Raw genomic sequence first — 14,311 nt, forward strand, 5'->3', positions numbered from 1 at the left:
CTACCAGGAGAAGATAGAGGGAGAGCCGTGGGAGAGAGTGGGAAATAATTCGGACGTCGAGACGACGATGTGGGAGTCGCGCCGCTACTTTCGAGGAAACAGCATCCTGAGGGATAACACCTCGTGACGATCGTTTTAGGTAAGGGCGTCCCGATTTTCGCGCCGCGATTTTCGACTCGAGGAAAAAATCGATCGCGTCAATCAATTATTTGGACCACGTGTACAGATTGTCATTAACAGTGCGCGATCTTCTCGTTTCGAAGATCTGTCGCAAATATTTATATTATAGTGTATTAAAAAAATTGTCGAAGAAACATCGGCATCAGGATTTTTCTACATGAGTTTTTTTCCTTTTTACATATATTTTTGTCTCATTATTAAAAATTAAATTATTTTAAAAATTAGTGTAAATTCCTGAAATTAAAATATAATTTTCTCTGAAAGAAATTTTTTTCGTGGCTTAATCTATTGAACATATATTCTATTGTGTGCATATATAACGAAGTTTTATCTCTGGCTCTCACAATTGTGATGCAATGGAATGATGTATCGTTTGCATTGCGAACGAAATTAACAGCATTCATTCTATGCCATTTGCATCCCTAATCGGTTGGCATTGTTAATAGAGTACTACATCACAAGGCATCATTTATCATAATTAAATCACTAGATTATAATCATACGATTAGAATGCTCTGCAATTATGTATACTTAATCTTATCTATGTATACGAAATGTGCTCCTTTTAACACTTGATCAAGCAAAATATATATCATTCTCGTGCGAATGTAATTAAGTTGACCAAGCAATAATTAATTATTTTGCACAAATCTAATTAACATATTATACATACTTTTTTAAAATGCATTTTTTTAATAATCTTAAAACGCTCATGTGTTTTCTAGTGCATAAATGACATTTATGTAATATCACGAAGTGCAATTAAATCTAATAATTCAATCTAATTCTAATAATAAATCTAATAAATCAAATTAAATCAATAATTAAATATAATAAATCAAAATGACATTAATTACTTCAAAACATGACAATATTATGTGCATTACTAGTATTAACACTAGTAATATAAAAGATTTCATAATTAAATAAAAAATAATGATTTAAAAATGTAGTAACTAATTATCGTGAAACTATAGCGTTGATTATATGCGCGGGCATTATTTGGTAATCGATATCGCCATTTTTAAGTGCCGTCTGTACCAGACGCTAAATTTGGCGGGCTTACGCAACGAGAGAGAATTATAACGCGGTCTAACACCATGACTGCCGTTTTCACTGACTAAAAATTTGATTTCGTACAATTCTTCGCAACAAAATATATATCAATTCTTTAAAATTAATATAAAAAATATGTAAATTCTTTAAATTAACATCTACACATCTACATACATTGTCAAGTAATAATTAATGCGATATAATGAATATTTTTTACATAATATTGTGTATATATATTTTTTTACGTTAATAATTATTTATTAATCAATTGTGATTGTTACTTGATAATTTACAGATTATTAAATAAGACACACACATTTTTATAAAAGTATACATTTACTTTAATATTATTACTTTGTGCTAAATTTCGGTTATGCTAAATTGATAATTAATCGACGCATTTAGATGCAAGAAATTTTTAGCGTGATTAAATTAATATCATAAAATAATGATAGCGTTATTAAATAAAAATTAAATATTATCTCAAGCTTGTGCTTTCAAAATTATAAAAATAACGTTACATTATACATTACATATTTACAGTATTATTTAGTTAAAAATTAATAATAAGAGGGATTTAATATTTTTTTAATTGAAAATATATTTACGAAATTAATTATTAAATTTTCATTGCATTAACAGTCTTTCTCTATGCGATACGTATGAATATCCGATATATCTCGAGCAAATTGATACAAGAAGACGGCGCAACTGGTGGCGATATATTTAAGTTCGCCAGTCTAAGCGAAAATTCGGAGATTGAATAATTTATATGGGGATCTAGCGGGGATCTAGTTGCTGAGTCAGACTCTAAAACAGTTGACATTATATCCGCTGTGAGTAACTCATAATCGCATTTGTGCGCGTCGGGGCTGTCGTTGATCTGTTTCACTGCCGCCGACGCTTTCTATACGGTGTCGCGTATATAAAGTGAGTTTTAGTGAAGATCCCGGGATAATTCATTACTCCGCTATCGTTCCACTAATAGCACGGGCCAAAATCTTTCATGTATCGTCTTGGTTGTCACTTAGTAGCGTTGTAATTTCGTTATTATTTGTGTGATCGTAATTTTCAGTCGAAAGTGCGGAGAGTCTTCAACAAACTTAGTTGTTCAGTGAAATATATATAATAAACACAATATTTCGATATATTTATTATAATTTAATATAAACATTTGTTGCAAATTTTTTATATTAAGTTATATACACCTAAATACTGTAATTAAATTATATTTAATTATATTTAATAATAAAATTCGAGAATTTATTAATTTTTCAATTTCTAAATGCAGTTTAGTCAATTTATTCTTATTTCTATACCTATATATTGTTGTTTACAATTGCTTATGTTATGCCATATTTTATTTTTAGTGTTTTTATATGTTTGTTTGTCATTCGACAAGGACTTATTAAATTTAATTTTTGGTAATATCAATTTCCTTAATTTTATTATATGATATGTTTATTGTGATATTATATTTATTATTATTTAGAACCTTAACTTTAAATCAATCTTATGAATTGTTTTTTCTTAAATATATAGATGTTACTCTCACATACTACGTGACTTTTCTGAATGATCGTGCGACTTGCAATGTATAAACATGACAGCTATACATCACACATAGTAAGATATTAAGGATGCATGAACGAATGATTGAGTAATGAGCCGATACGTTCTAAATCATAGTTACTATCCTAGCGAACGTACGCCAGACATGCATGTACACGCCAATTAAGTCGACCAAATAATCTAATTGAAAGAAGCCGGCTATAGCTTATCGTCTTTTGGCACAATTGCAATTTGACGGAAAAGCTTATTCTATCGAGGAAGGATGTATCCGATATCATTTTCACTGTTTATTCCGAGCTGTGAATTTATTTCCGACGCGTCGCGAAAGACGTAATGCTTATTTTGAACGACCGTTTATTATTGGATATATTTGTGTCGATGATCCGTGATGCCCTCGAGCCAGCAAAAATGTGCATTTTCTTGTGTATTGTACGTGTAATTGATAAATGAATCTACCGGTGTCTAAGAATCATCATTTGTCAAAAGAGTTCCATCATCGCGTTTTCGTTATGTCACGAAGATGCTAAAGTAAAACGTTGAAAATTTTCACGGATAAATTCTCAAACTTGATGACATTCAAAATTGAAAGTCATAAGTTTTATACTTATCGTTTTAGATCAAATTAAATAAGAAGAAATAAACTTGAACAAGTTTATATAATTGATTTTCATGTGTTCAGATTTTTAAACAAAAAGTAAAATGACAAAACGTTTACCTTTTTCCTTTTTATTCGTTAAGCTTTTATTAGATCTTGTTTCTGAAAAAATCTGCAAGAGTCTTAATTAATTATAATTACGAACGATAATTGTCATGAAATCTCTTTGTTTAGCCTGACTTTTGTAACAAATTTTATCATTCGCTCAAACATAAAAAATGAGCACTATTAATTTATTCACAGCTATATATCTAAGAAATTCTCTACCTAGTATAGCTCCTCAATAATTTAATAGTCAACAAAAATAAATTGGCCGACGTATAGCGCTCTCTCATTAGCCTACATTCGCAATAATATACCTCTTATTCCAATATGCAGGCCCACGACTTAAAAATAATTTCGAAACAAAAGACTTGGGCGGGGACGGTCGAGGAACATTAATCTTCATTCTGAAGTTGAGAATTTACGACAATAAAATCATGTTATTCTGTACGTGTGCGTTTTAATTAAAAATTGCTTTAATAAAGAATCAAGCGGTGCCATGCAAATAGCTCCGTGGATTTTGTCGCTCTGAGCTCTAATTTCTAGAGCTAGAGGCCGAAAACAGCCGATAATTAAAATCACTCGTTTATATCATCACATCTGTGACTCTTACTGCGAACACAGACGCAAAAGTCGGCCCTGAAGAAGGGGAGAGATTCACGCCTCGTATTCAGGGAGGCTGTGTTAGCCCGGGCCTCGTGTGCGCCGTGCCAGTTCAGTTCACGGGCACCAAATTAGACACGGGCTATTTTCGATCGGCGGTACAGTCGCTCGCTCCAGTTTGTCGACGATGACTAGCTAAACGATCAAGAGAGAATTCGTCGGACTTTTGTTACACGCGGTATAGCCCGCGTTTCTTGGGAGCCACGTGGAGAACGAGAGAGGCAAGAGAGGGTCTCGAATCGGCACGTGTCCTACTCTATAGCGGACTTTCATTTTTAGTATTATTTATTTCCACGTGGGTGGGGGACATAATTGAAGCATTCGTTCATATGCAGAATTAGAACTTTATATTTTAATAATAATACTGATATTAAATTAATGTATCGTATAAAGTTCCTTTCAGACGAAATGTAACAATCAACCGATACATAATTAATTAATTGGAGTATTTTGAAAATATTCGGTTTAATTGTAAAAATATTTTACAAAAAAATACTTGATAAAATATAATAGATCAGTAATTAAAAATAATAACATTTTTTCTTGTTCTTATGTAACAACTTTTTATCAATTTTTTTGTCGGCGATTATCATATTCATTCTGCATCTGGGTCAATTATTTCATTTAATCTTTCTCATGTTTGTAGCTTTAAAGAGTTCTACTAACCAGAATCGTTTTGAAGCTATCATATATATTTCTTCTTCTCTAAGTCTCATCTTCTCCTCGCAATTTCATATACGGAAGATCACAGTGCGGCGTGTGTCTAATTTGCAGATAACAGAAAGACAGCGCCTAATCGAGATGTCGAGGCCAATCCTTAGCAGGCCGCGCACGTTCATCTACGGCAGCAACTACGACAAGGGCGAGTCCTATTACAAGCCCATGGTCGACCACCTAGACCGGAAGTATAGCTCGCGGCCGTTGTTCCCGGAGCCGAGAAACTCTCTAGCCGACGAGATCGCGGCGCGCCGTAGCGACATCGGTAACCTGTTCAGTCGTTTTCCGAAGTGGTTTTGAAGGAGTGTTGCAAAAAAGACTTGCCAGATCCTCTTCGAGAGATTGTCGATGAGGCTCGCGCTAAATAGATATTCGCTATGCAAATCAAATACTTGAGAGAGAAACTCTTATCCCTTTCTTCCCTCCTTCCAACCCAATCCTGCCCCTTCTCGGTCCAACTTCCACAACTCGCATGATCGATCTACTTCGCGGCAAGATATTGTCAATTGTGATTACTCGATTTGACATCGCCTCGATCATCCTCGATCAATTTCGTGATCGGAGGAATCATGATGCAGAGCTTGAGATTAGGATGTGAATGAAGAATCGTTGCCCAGGATTTGTCTCGCCGTTAAGTGAGATCTATATATTAACAAAAAGAGATAGATATATGATATGGACAAAAACTATCATTCAATTCCAGCAAGATTTTCCTGCTGAAATTCTAAATATGTAACATATATATATATATATATTCGATACAACATACATTAGAAATAAATTTAATACTGGATTCAAAATGGCTTGAGCATCATTTCTGCATTAATAACTAATCTGTTAGAGATTAGAGAAGAAAATTGTAGATAATAGCTAACGAATTAAAATAGATTGCGATGAAGAATTATAGCTAGAGATATAATGTAAATAGTGAGACATTTCATAGTTTTCTTTTTGAGTTAAGATTAAAGCTAGTTGTCCTGGTAATCAACGAACGAGGTCTTCACATTCTAATAGTTTGACTAGATGTTGATGTCATCCTTTTGCGTGCATCGATCTTTATTGTCTTGCTTGTCGTCTATAGTTAGTCTTTTGATCTTGATGTATCATTTTGTTTGAATAAACGTTTTGTTTCCTAAGTTTCCACGTGTCTTTACGCGAAAACTTTTGGTGTGATTACTGTACATACGTTGCTGCTTGCTGCGACGATCATCTACATAATCTATAAGATCAACTGGCTGCAACGCGCCAGCTTCTCGAGAACCGATTCGTGATTCAGATTCTGACGTTGAAATTTTACCTTTGCCGTTGATTTCCGGACATTTATACAGATTCACACACCCATGTACATAGCCACATATATTCGCGTCTCACATCGACACAGACACAGTGAGGCGATTTATGATTTATGATTAAGATATTTTACGTGTCCTCTCGAGTAATACATCTGCAATAAAATTGGCAGTCATCGTTCAATTGCTGAAGATTAAATTTACGTCTCTACATAGCTGCACACGAATCAGCATGATAAAATTAAATCGGGATTTCGAGGAATAGCAGAGTTCTCGATCTTTACAGGATGTCCTAGAAAAAAAAAGAAAGAGTCTATCAGCACTTTGTCATCGGAGAAAAATTTTGTTTTCGTCAGTCAAATATGATTGACTTGTAACTTTTTATTTTATATTGTTGAGAATTATTTAAAGATTAAGAATCGAAAAATAATCTTCTGTATAGGCCTATAAATTGGAAACATTTAAAGTAGCAAGATAAAAGATATTAAGTATTTGAGAATCTTACAAAATCTAAGTAGTTAAACTATATGTCTAATTTTTTTGCTGAGAGAAAACGCGAATGTAATGTACATGTACAACTATGTACTTATCTGGGACACCTTGTACGTTCTTAATGATCGCAGATGGTGTAACGCGGAGGATGAAGATGAGTGTTGTACTTGACGTTAGGTGCTACTAGTTTATTAGCATAGTCATATTAATGGTATTTTGTAGATGTGCCAGATTGTTAATGCGATGCGCATCTGAATTTATTTTTGTTCAAACGACGCTAAAAATACGTGCAACTCGCGGTATAAAATTTACTTGGCCGAAGACGAATCGTTGTAAGTAGAGAACTATGTAATGTAATCAGTGTGCTGATCTTTTATAAATAATATACAAGCAATAATTTCACAGACAATGGCAATGGCAATTTCAATTTTATACATCATATTTCCGTACTTTGCAAAATTAAATAAAAAGTTAAAATTATTTTTATAATTTTTTCAATCACATATATATGATGACATGTGTGTAGATTTCTTCTAATATATGTCTTTTATATATTTTATATAATTTAAAAACTTGTCAACATTTTTAATAATTTTTATGCCACTGTAAATTGTTATTATGATTAATGTACAATATTTCCGTTACTGTTGCACCTAACGTCAAGATTTATTAGAATTCTAAGCTAAATTATAACCAGTGTTGGAAATAAAATTTTGCAGAAGAAAATTGAATTAAGTCGAATGATTTATATCTCGATATTACCTGTCGCATATAATGTGAACCATATGATATTTTAAATAAAAGCATTTCAAATGAAATATTGTTTTACCTGCACCCTCCCTCAGTACCTCACTGGTTATAATTGATTATATCCTAAGAATAAAGTAAAAAAATACTCCATATTTATGATATATCTTGATGCATAGAGACATATTTATTAATATAATAACGAATATATTTTTAGATTGCGCAATATTTATAGCTGGTTTGATCGAATCGCGGCCTTGCGAGATTCTCCATCTTTTCCTCCGATCCATTCCATCTCTCATGAATTTTTCATCTGAAATCGTTGACGCAACTTCGATCGTTTGACATTGCTTCTCGGCGACATGCCCATCGTCACTCACCGTTCATCATCGCTCATTATCCGTCTCCACTCACACACCAGTCACACAAGTCAACGCTCTTTTCTGATATCGGTTTTTGCAGGCACGCGCGACCTCTCCAGTCCCCGAGCCGGTTCCTGCGACCCTGACCTCGACCTTGACTCCCGTAACCGCGCTTCCCAACTTCCGCCCTTGACCGACCTCCTGGTAGCCCCCGATGACGAGGACACCGTCTACGACAGCCGTGGGCAGCGCATTTCGGCGCGTCGCAGGATGGGCGACGAGTTCGCGGACGACGTGACGGCGTCGACCCGGCGTTTGCGAGCTCGAGTGGCGGCCATGAACATCGAGGACGAGCTCGAGGCCTCGACCGCCGCGAATCAGGCGAGAAGAAGCGCGGCCGATCTTTTGGAGAACGCGATAACCACGAGGAAGAGCGCCGCCAAGACGGCGATCGAGGAAGCCGAGAGCAGTTTTAAGAGGCGTTCGAAGCTCTTCGACGAGATCGAACGCGGTGACGAGAATAAGCCCCTGTTCGCCAGGTGGACCAAGCTGATCAACGAGGACGACGATCTGGTACCGAGCAGCGCGGCCGCCAGCCGAGCCAAGCAGACGAAGGCGCGTCTTCATGATCTCGAGTCCGAGATGGAGGAGATCGCCGAGAGACAGGCCAAGAGGGAACGCAGAGCGGCGGCTCTCAAGGCGCTGGTCAACGAAACCGCGGATGAGGTCGTTCAACAGTCGTCATCCGTCAGTAAGAAGGTGTCGGTACGCAGTGCCGAACGGGCGGAGAAGCGCGTCAATTTCTAGATATGTAAATCTTGCGATCTACTTTTATTATTTTCGCACGACGGTCTTTTACGGTCGTACAGATATATTGTACCCTGAAGACTTCTGTTTTTGTGATCCGTGTGCTGGAAGAGAGAGATCCGATTTTAATATATTTGTTCGTTATATTTGTCATGATTATCCGTATAGAGAGATTGAGAATTTTTTGAAAATTGCAGCTGAAATAGAAGCAACTTTTTTCAATTTAAATGTTAAAGTTTTTAGTTTAATCTAAAATATATACCGAAAGGAGAATTTTATCGTTTGTTAAATTCTTCCTCAAATAATTAAATTAGATGTGTCAAATAAAGTTTAAATTATTTAATTATAATTATAATATTTTTGGCTATCTCAATTGCAATGTATTACAATTGTAATTCGATTTGCTATAAGACATTGTTATACTTCATAATATACGAATATAAAATTTTTCCAATATGTATTATATATACACCATTAAATAATGATCGCGTTTGCGTTTTTGGCGGCCGTGCAATTACAATGTCGTTGATTTGTTCGTGAAAGGAACGTACATTAGCTGCATTAATATAATAAAATTTAATTGACAATTTAGAGTATCTTATATTTTCATGATACAACACGTACGTTCGTTTCGCGCAGTTCTATAATTATAATATAACTGTATTATACGTTAATATGCGAGGTACATCTTTCGAAAATATATTTAATTTCATCATTTCTTATTCCTCTATAACAATTAAATGGTTTAAAATAAAAATTATTTGCAGCTTTACTAATCGTCACAAGTTCAATTATTTTTTATTCGCTGGAAATTATTTTTTCGATTTTAATTGACATTTACGAGTTCTATTTTTATTTAAATTATTTTTAGTCTATAAATTGTGATTATATAAAATTCGATGAACGAGTTTAATTCTAAAATGACGTTGTACTAATTATATTATTCAAAATTTAATATTATATATTTTTGGACGATATCCCTCGTATCGTGATACTTTTTCGCTTCTCTGCTCCTCGATCTGTGATTCGAGGATTTAAGCTGTTGATTGTTCCTATAATGAAAGAGAGACACATTTTAGAAAATCTATATTCTCATATTAAATATATTACGATAGACGCAAGAATCATATTCTGTTATAACTGCTCCGAAAATGATTTTTCGGGACACAAATTTTCTGTAATGCAAACTTTTAAAAACACAATTTTCGAAAGAAAACATAATCTACAAAACCGGATTCAACATACATGTATATGTATACCTCATCTTTCTTATTTATGAATAAATCTCGTTTGAAAATCTTTTTCGAGAAGCACAGATATATAACCGAAAGATATGTATGTATCACAAATTTTGCCATGTCTCCTTTACTCATTGTATATCTTGTTGTTTCCCCTTTTTTCCGCATGCAGACCTCTCACTAGCTGTATAGAAAAACTACAGGTAAGAAATTTATTTTATAAAGTAAGATTGATAAATATAATTCTTGAAAATTATATAACAAATAATTATTTATATCTATATAAAATAATCTAACTTTAAAATGTATATACTTATGTATAACACAATTAGTAATTGCACAGAAATTATTATAAGTAAATCATATATTTATTACTTATTTTTAACTTGAAATTTAAGTTGCATAAAAAATCAAGTTCAATATTATCTTAACAATATAATAATTCTAACACAAGTTTACTAACATTTTAGGTTCCCGTAATCTATCGGGAAATCGTGACGATTTCTACGACGAGCTGGACTTCCTGGTCGACGGACGTGGTCGACCCGTTCAAGAAGATCCTTACGAGGATGATTTTGTGCTAAATCATCGACGCATAAAAGAACGTGCTGCTGCCGCGTTCGAGGAAGATATGGCAGAATTGAGACGCAAGAGACGAGATATGCAGGTTGAATTAAACGAAAAAATAGATCAACAATTTGCAATTGGATTTAAAAGAATGAAGCATATTCGCGTGAAAGATCAATTTAAGAATATATATATTTTTTTAAATGTTTACTATATCCAGAGGACTTATTTTGTTGCAGGATCGCATGTTTGACGTGATCGATCTGAATGCTGAAATTGAAAAGGCCAAGAACACCCTGGAGGCAGCTGATGTAGTGTTCCAGCGGCACGCGACAAAGTTCGATAATCAAAGCAACGAAGATGAAGAATCGATGTCGTTGGCACAGAAACTTGATAGATCGCGTAAGATCGCCAATATGGAGCTGATGCCGGAGAAGCCGAAGAAGCCCAAGACGTTCCTGATGAAGTGGTCCAGAGTGCCGGTCGAGGAACCGAAAGCTGACCAAACAGGTAGACAGCGCAGGATCAACTCTCTGATTGATACCCGCGAAATTGACGATCCGCTGGATTCTCTCCTGATGCAGCCGATGAAACGGAAATTGTCAAAGAGGAAGAAGAGGGTTTCGTTTTAATAAGAACCGAATCTGCTCTTTATCGAATATTATATATGGAATGTCTGAAATTTATCAAGAGATATTTTAGAGAGAACTTTTCTTGGAATTTAAAGGATCTTTTTCAATATATAATAGATATTCTCAAGGTTAATAAAAAACTAAGATATTTTTTGATAGAGAAAATAATATATACATTTTCTTTTCCACGTGACGAAAAAAAGCTTCTCCTAGAAGAATTAAAATTGATTGTCAAGTATTAACTGAAAAGAAAGATTTTGATGTTTGAAATGTTTATAATGCCGTATATTTTACAATGGCAATTTCTAATGGTCAATGTACATGTACCAAATTAATATACAAATATACAATATATCATTATAATTATGCATTTTGCTACGATATGTAACAATAATTGCATTTTCAACGTTATCAATGTCAATTACGTTTAAATTACAATATTACTGTCAGTGTTATTTTATAGAAAGTATCTAATAAAAATTGCGGAATTGCAAAAATATATAACAAAAACAATTGTATATTATATTAATGTATGTATCTGATTCGATTAAAAAATATATATTAAAACAAAAATATTAATATAGAGATGCTTCGATCTCTTGATAGAACGTATATATGACGTATATAGACGTATATATGAATATGTAAAATTTAAGTTACCTTTTGACTTTCTTAACAACGTTTAATAGAGCAAAAAATTAATTTTCTCACAAGATCTTCTGATATTTGAGGCTGTAATAGGCGCGAGTATGATAACTATAATGTCTGGACTTGAGATCCATATTGGTGATGTACTTCATATCGGATGAACGTTTAAAGCTCTTATCCGTATTTTTCTGATCGTAAGTTCTCATGGCTCTTTCTGCCCATTCCTGGGCCCTAGGAGGTTCGCGAAATAGGCCCTTCTGCCTATGATTGAGATAATCGATCACGTCGTCGTAATAATTCTTCCTATCAAATAAAGAAGAATGTACTAAAATTGGGTCTGAGAGGTAATTAATCGATCGTCGGGACTTTAAAATTTAACAATTTTAAACTTTAGTAAGTATATATGACACTAAATGAGACAATTATATGTATATATATAAATATTCTTCTTAAAATATTTAAAATTAAACATCTCTTTTTTAAGGCACAGTTTAACTTTTAAACTACTTAATTTTATCAAGCAATTGCATCGTTTCTAATTTGATTCAATCTGTATATTTGAATGTTCTGATTTAATTTATTAATGTACGATCGGCTCACCTATAATCGTAAAGATAGTCGTAGTTGAGAAATAATGGTCGAACCCAATGATGATTGTAATGGGGTGGTTCGAGTTTTAATAATGTCAGACGTGGCTTCTCAGGAGCAGCTCCTTCAGCCGGCGCACCTTCTGCACCCTCGGCAGCTGCTTCAGGAGGTGCTTCTTCCTGTACATCCCATGCTGCAGGTTCGTCGTCCCACATGATAGTTTCGACACAAATTTACTTCGATATTCAGCACCTGCAAATATCAGTAAGAGTAAACGAATAAACGTGTAAAATAAATAATAAATTTAATTATCTTCAAATTATCACAATTCTTGAATTAATTTAATGAACAAAATTAAAAATTAAAAATTGTTTCTTCTTTAAATTTTCTGGATTTTTATAATATTAATTATAAATTTTATTATAGAAATTTATTAAATATTTAAAATACTTTCTGTTTCCTTTTTTATTGTCATTTGAGTATAAAGAATCTGATCAAAAACAAACCGATTTAATTTTTAAAGACTATATTTATAGCCAAGTGTCAGTATATGTACATATATCGTGTGAAAAAAGAGGTCATCGTAAGATACAACAAACCATTTGGCTAAAGTATTTATAAAGTCAATTGGTATTTATGGCGAAATTCTAAATGTCATATCAATCTCCGAATTGCATCTTGAGTACACGCAAAATGTGCAATAAATTCTCTCTCTCTTTCTCAATTATAATTCTTATTTAAATAAGTCAAATAAATCAAAATTATGGTGATGATTTTCAAAATACGAATTCTATATAAAAAATATGAATATCTATCTGCATGAATAATCGTTTAGATATTTTATATAATATCTTTTGTGTAAATCTAAATCATATTTTTTTAGAAGAGAGACAGATCAGAGAAGATCAGAGTAATTTTTTCTGCATAGAAGGTTTCTTAATATTTTCAAAGTGCCGAAAGTTCAGAAAAATTTCTACAATAAGCGATTTAAAAGCTCGCACGGAAAATTCCTTAATAAAGGTATAACGACGAAAGACAATTTCACTGTATGAAAACTATTATTCACTTTGTGTTTTTTTCTGCAACCGAAGATGGGATGCTGGATACTTGCGATACCTTCTTTTCGACGCACTCCCACGTACTGCAAAAAAAGCCACCCTTTTGCGTGCACAGACTCGCCACTCTCGCGGACCTTCTGTTGTTTCGCTTTTATTTTAGCATCTCGAAACCTTTTGCGCCCCCTTTCGTACCTTCGAAAGTGCGTACCCCTATTCATCAGAGAGGGGATAATTTGGCACACGATCCGCGATGATCATTGGCGTGAAGCTCCTTTTTCTTCACGTGTGCACACACATTTGCATCAACAATTAACCCGTCTTTACGCAACTTCATGAGCGCGTTGACATTGAAAAGTCAACGATTATTATTCCTTTGGTTGAAAAAGCTAATGGAAAAGCTAAATAGACGTTAGAGAATCAAAGAATAAAATATGGTTCTAATTTTCTTCGACGAGTCAAACTCATTTTCGATGTTTCAGTACTAAGTAATTAATAATTACTTCTTGATACATTATATTTTATATTATTTTTTCCCATTAGCAGACTTTTATGTAATAGAAAATATATAAAACATGTTATGTCAAATATGTCTAATATATAAAAAAATAAATATTACAAGTTATTAATATAATGAAGTAAAATAGACGTCATAATAGATTACACATAATTTGATTAATATTTCTCATAACTAATAATTTCTTATTTTCGTTTTTACTCTTTTTAATATCTTGTGTAACATTATAAAATTTTGATGCACTTAATACGTAAGAGACTTTATTGCTTGACGCTCAATTATTACTATTTATAGATCAATTACTGTGGCCTAACTTTAAAGATTTGCATGATTTCGCAAGAATATCATTGACATCGTACCCTGGTTTACTTACGTACATTATATGTACGTATAATACACAGGATAATAAAGTACACATAATTGGCTTGTAATAATTGAAATTTGCTCTTAATTTGGCATAATATATTATAGTCGATTATTATAC

General features: G+C 33.4%; 2 protein-coding genes across 4 annotated transcripts; one reads left to right on the forward strand and one right to left on the reverse strand.

The window, feature by feature from the left end:
- Positions 1 to 17: 17 nt before the first annotated feature.
- Positions 18 to 11,382, forward strand: LOC114928456 (uncharacterized). Of its 2 annotated transcripts, XM_029299675.2 has the most exons (4): positions 18 to 139; positions 4,943 to 5,150; positions 10,291 to 10,487; positions 10,627 to 11,382. In XM_029299675.2, the coding sequence occupies exons 2-4, from the start codon at positions 4,970 to 4,972 to the stop codon at positions 11,017 to 11,019; spliced, it is 771 nt and encodes a 256-aa protein (XP_029155508.1). In that variant the 5' UTR covers positions 18 to 139; positions 4,943 to 4,969; the 3' UTR covers positions 11,020 to 11,382. The 2 variants fall into 2 exon arrangements, with proteins under 2 accessions (XP_029155508.1, XP_029155507.1); XM_029299674.2 differs by lacking the exons at positions 10,291 to 10,487; positions 10,627 to 11,382 and adding an exon at positions 7,876 to 9,883 and having other exon boundaries at positions 32 to 139.
- Positions 11,359 to 13,535, reverse strand: fln (flightin). Of its 2 annotated transcripts, none has more exons than XM_029299671.2 (3): positions 13,372 to 13,535; positions 12,268 to 12,507; positions 11,359 to 11,970 (listed from the first exon to the last, which is right to left on the reverse strand). In XM_029299671.2, the coding sequence occupies exons 2-3, from the start codon at positions 12,468 to 12,470 to the stop codon at positions 11,727 to 11,729; spliced, it is 447 nt and encodes a 148-aa protein (XP_029155504.1). In that variant the 5' UTR covers positions 12,471 to 12,507; positions 13,372 to 13,535; the 3' UTR covers positions 11,359 to 11,726. The 2 variants fall into 2 exon arrangements, with proteins under 2 accessions (XP_029155504.1, XP_029155503.1); XM_029299670.2 differs by having other exon boundaries at positions 11,360 to 11,970; positions 13,322 to 13,535.
- Between the last annotated feature and the right edge of the window lie 776 nt (positions 13,536 to 14,311).

This window comes from Nylanderia fulva, unplaced genomic scaffold (assembly GCF_048542155.1).
Source record: "Nylanderia fulva isolate GAGA-0341 unplaced genomic scaffold, ASM4854215v1 Scaffold1, whole genome shotgun sequence".
Lineage (NCBI taxonomy): Eukaryota > Metazoa > Arthropoda > Insecta > Hymenoptera > Formicidae > Nylanderia > Nylanderia fulva.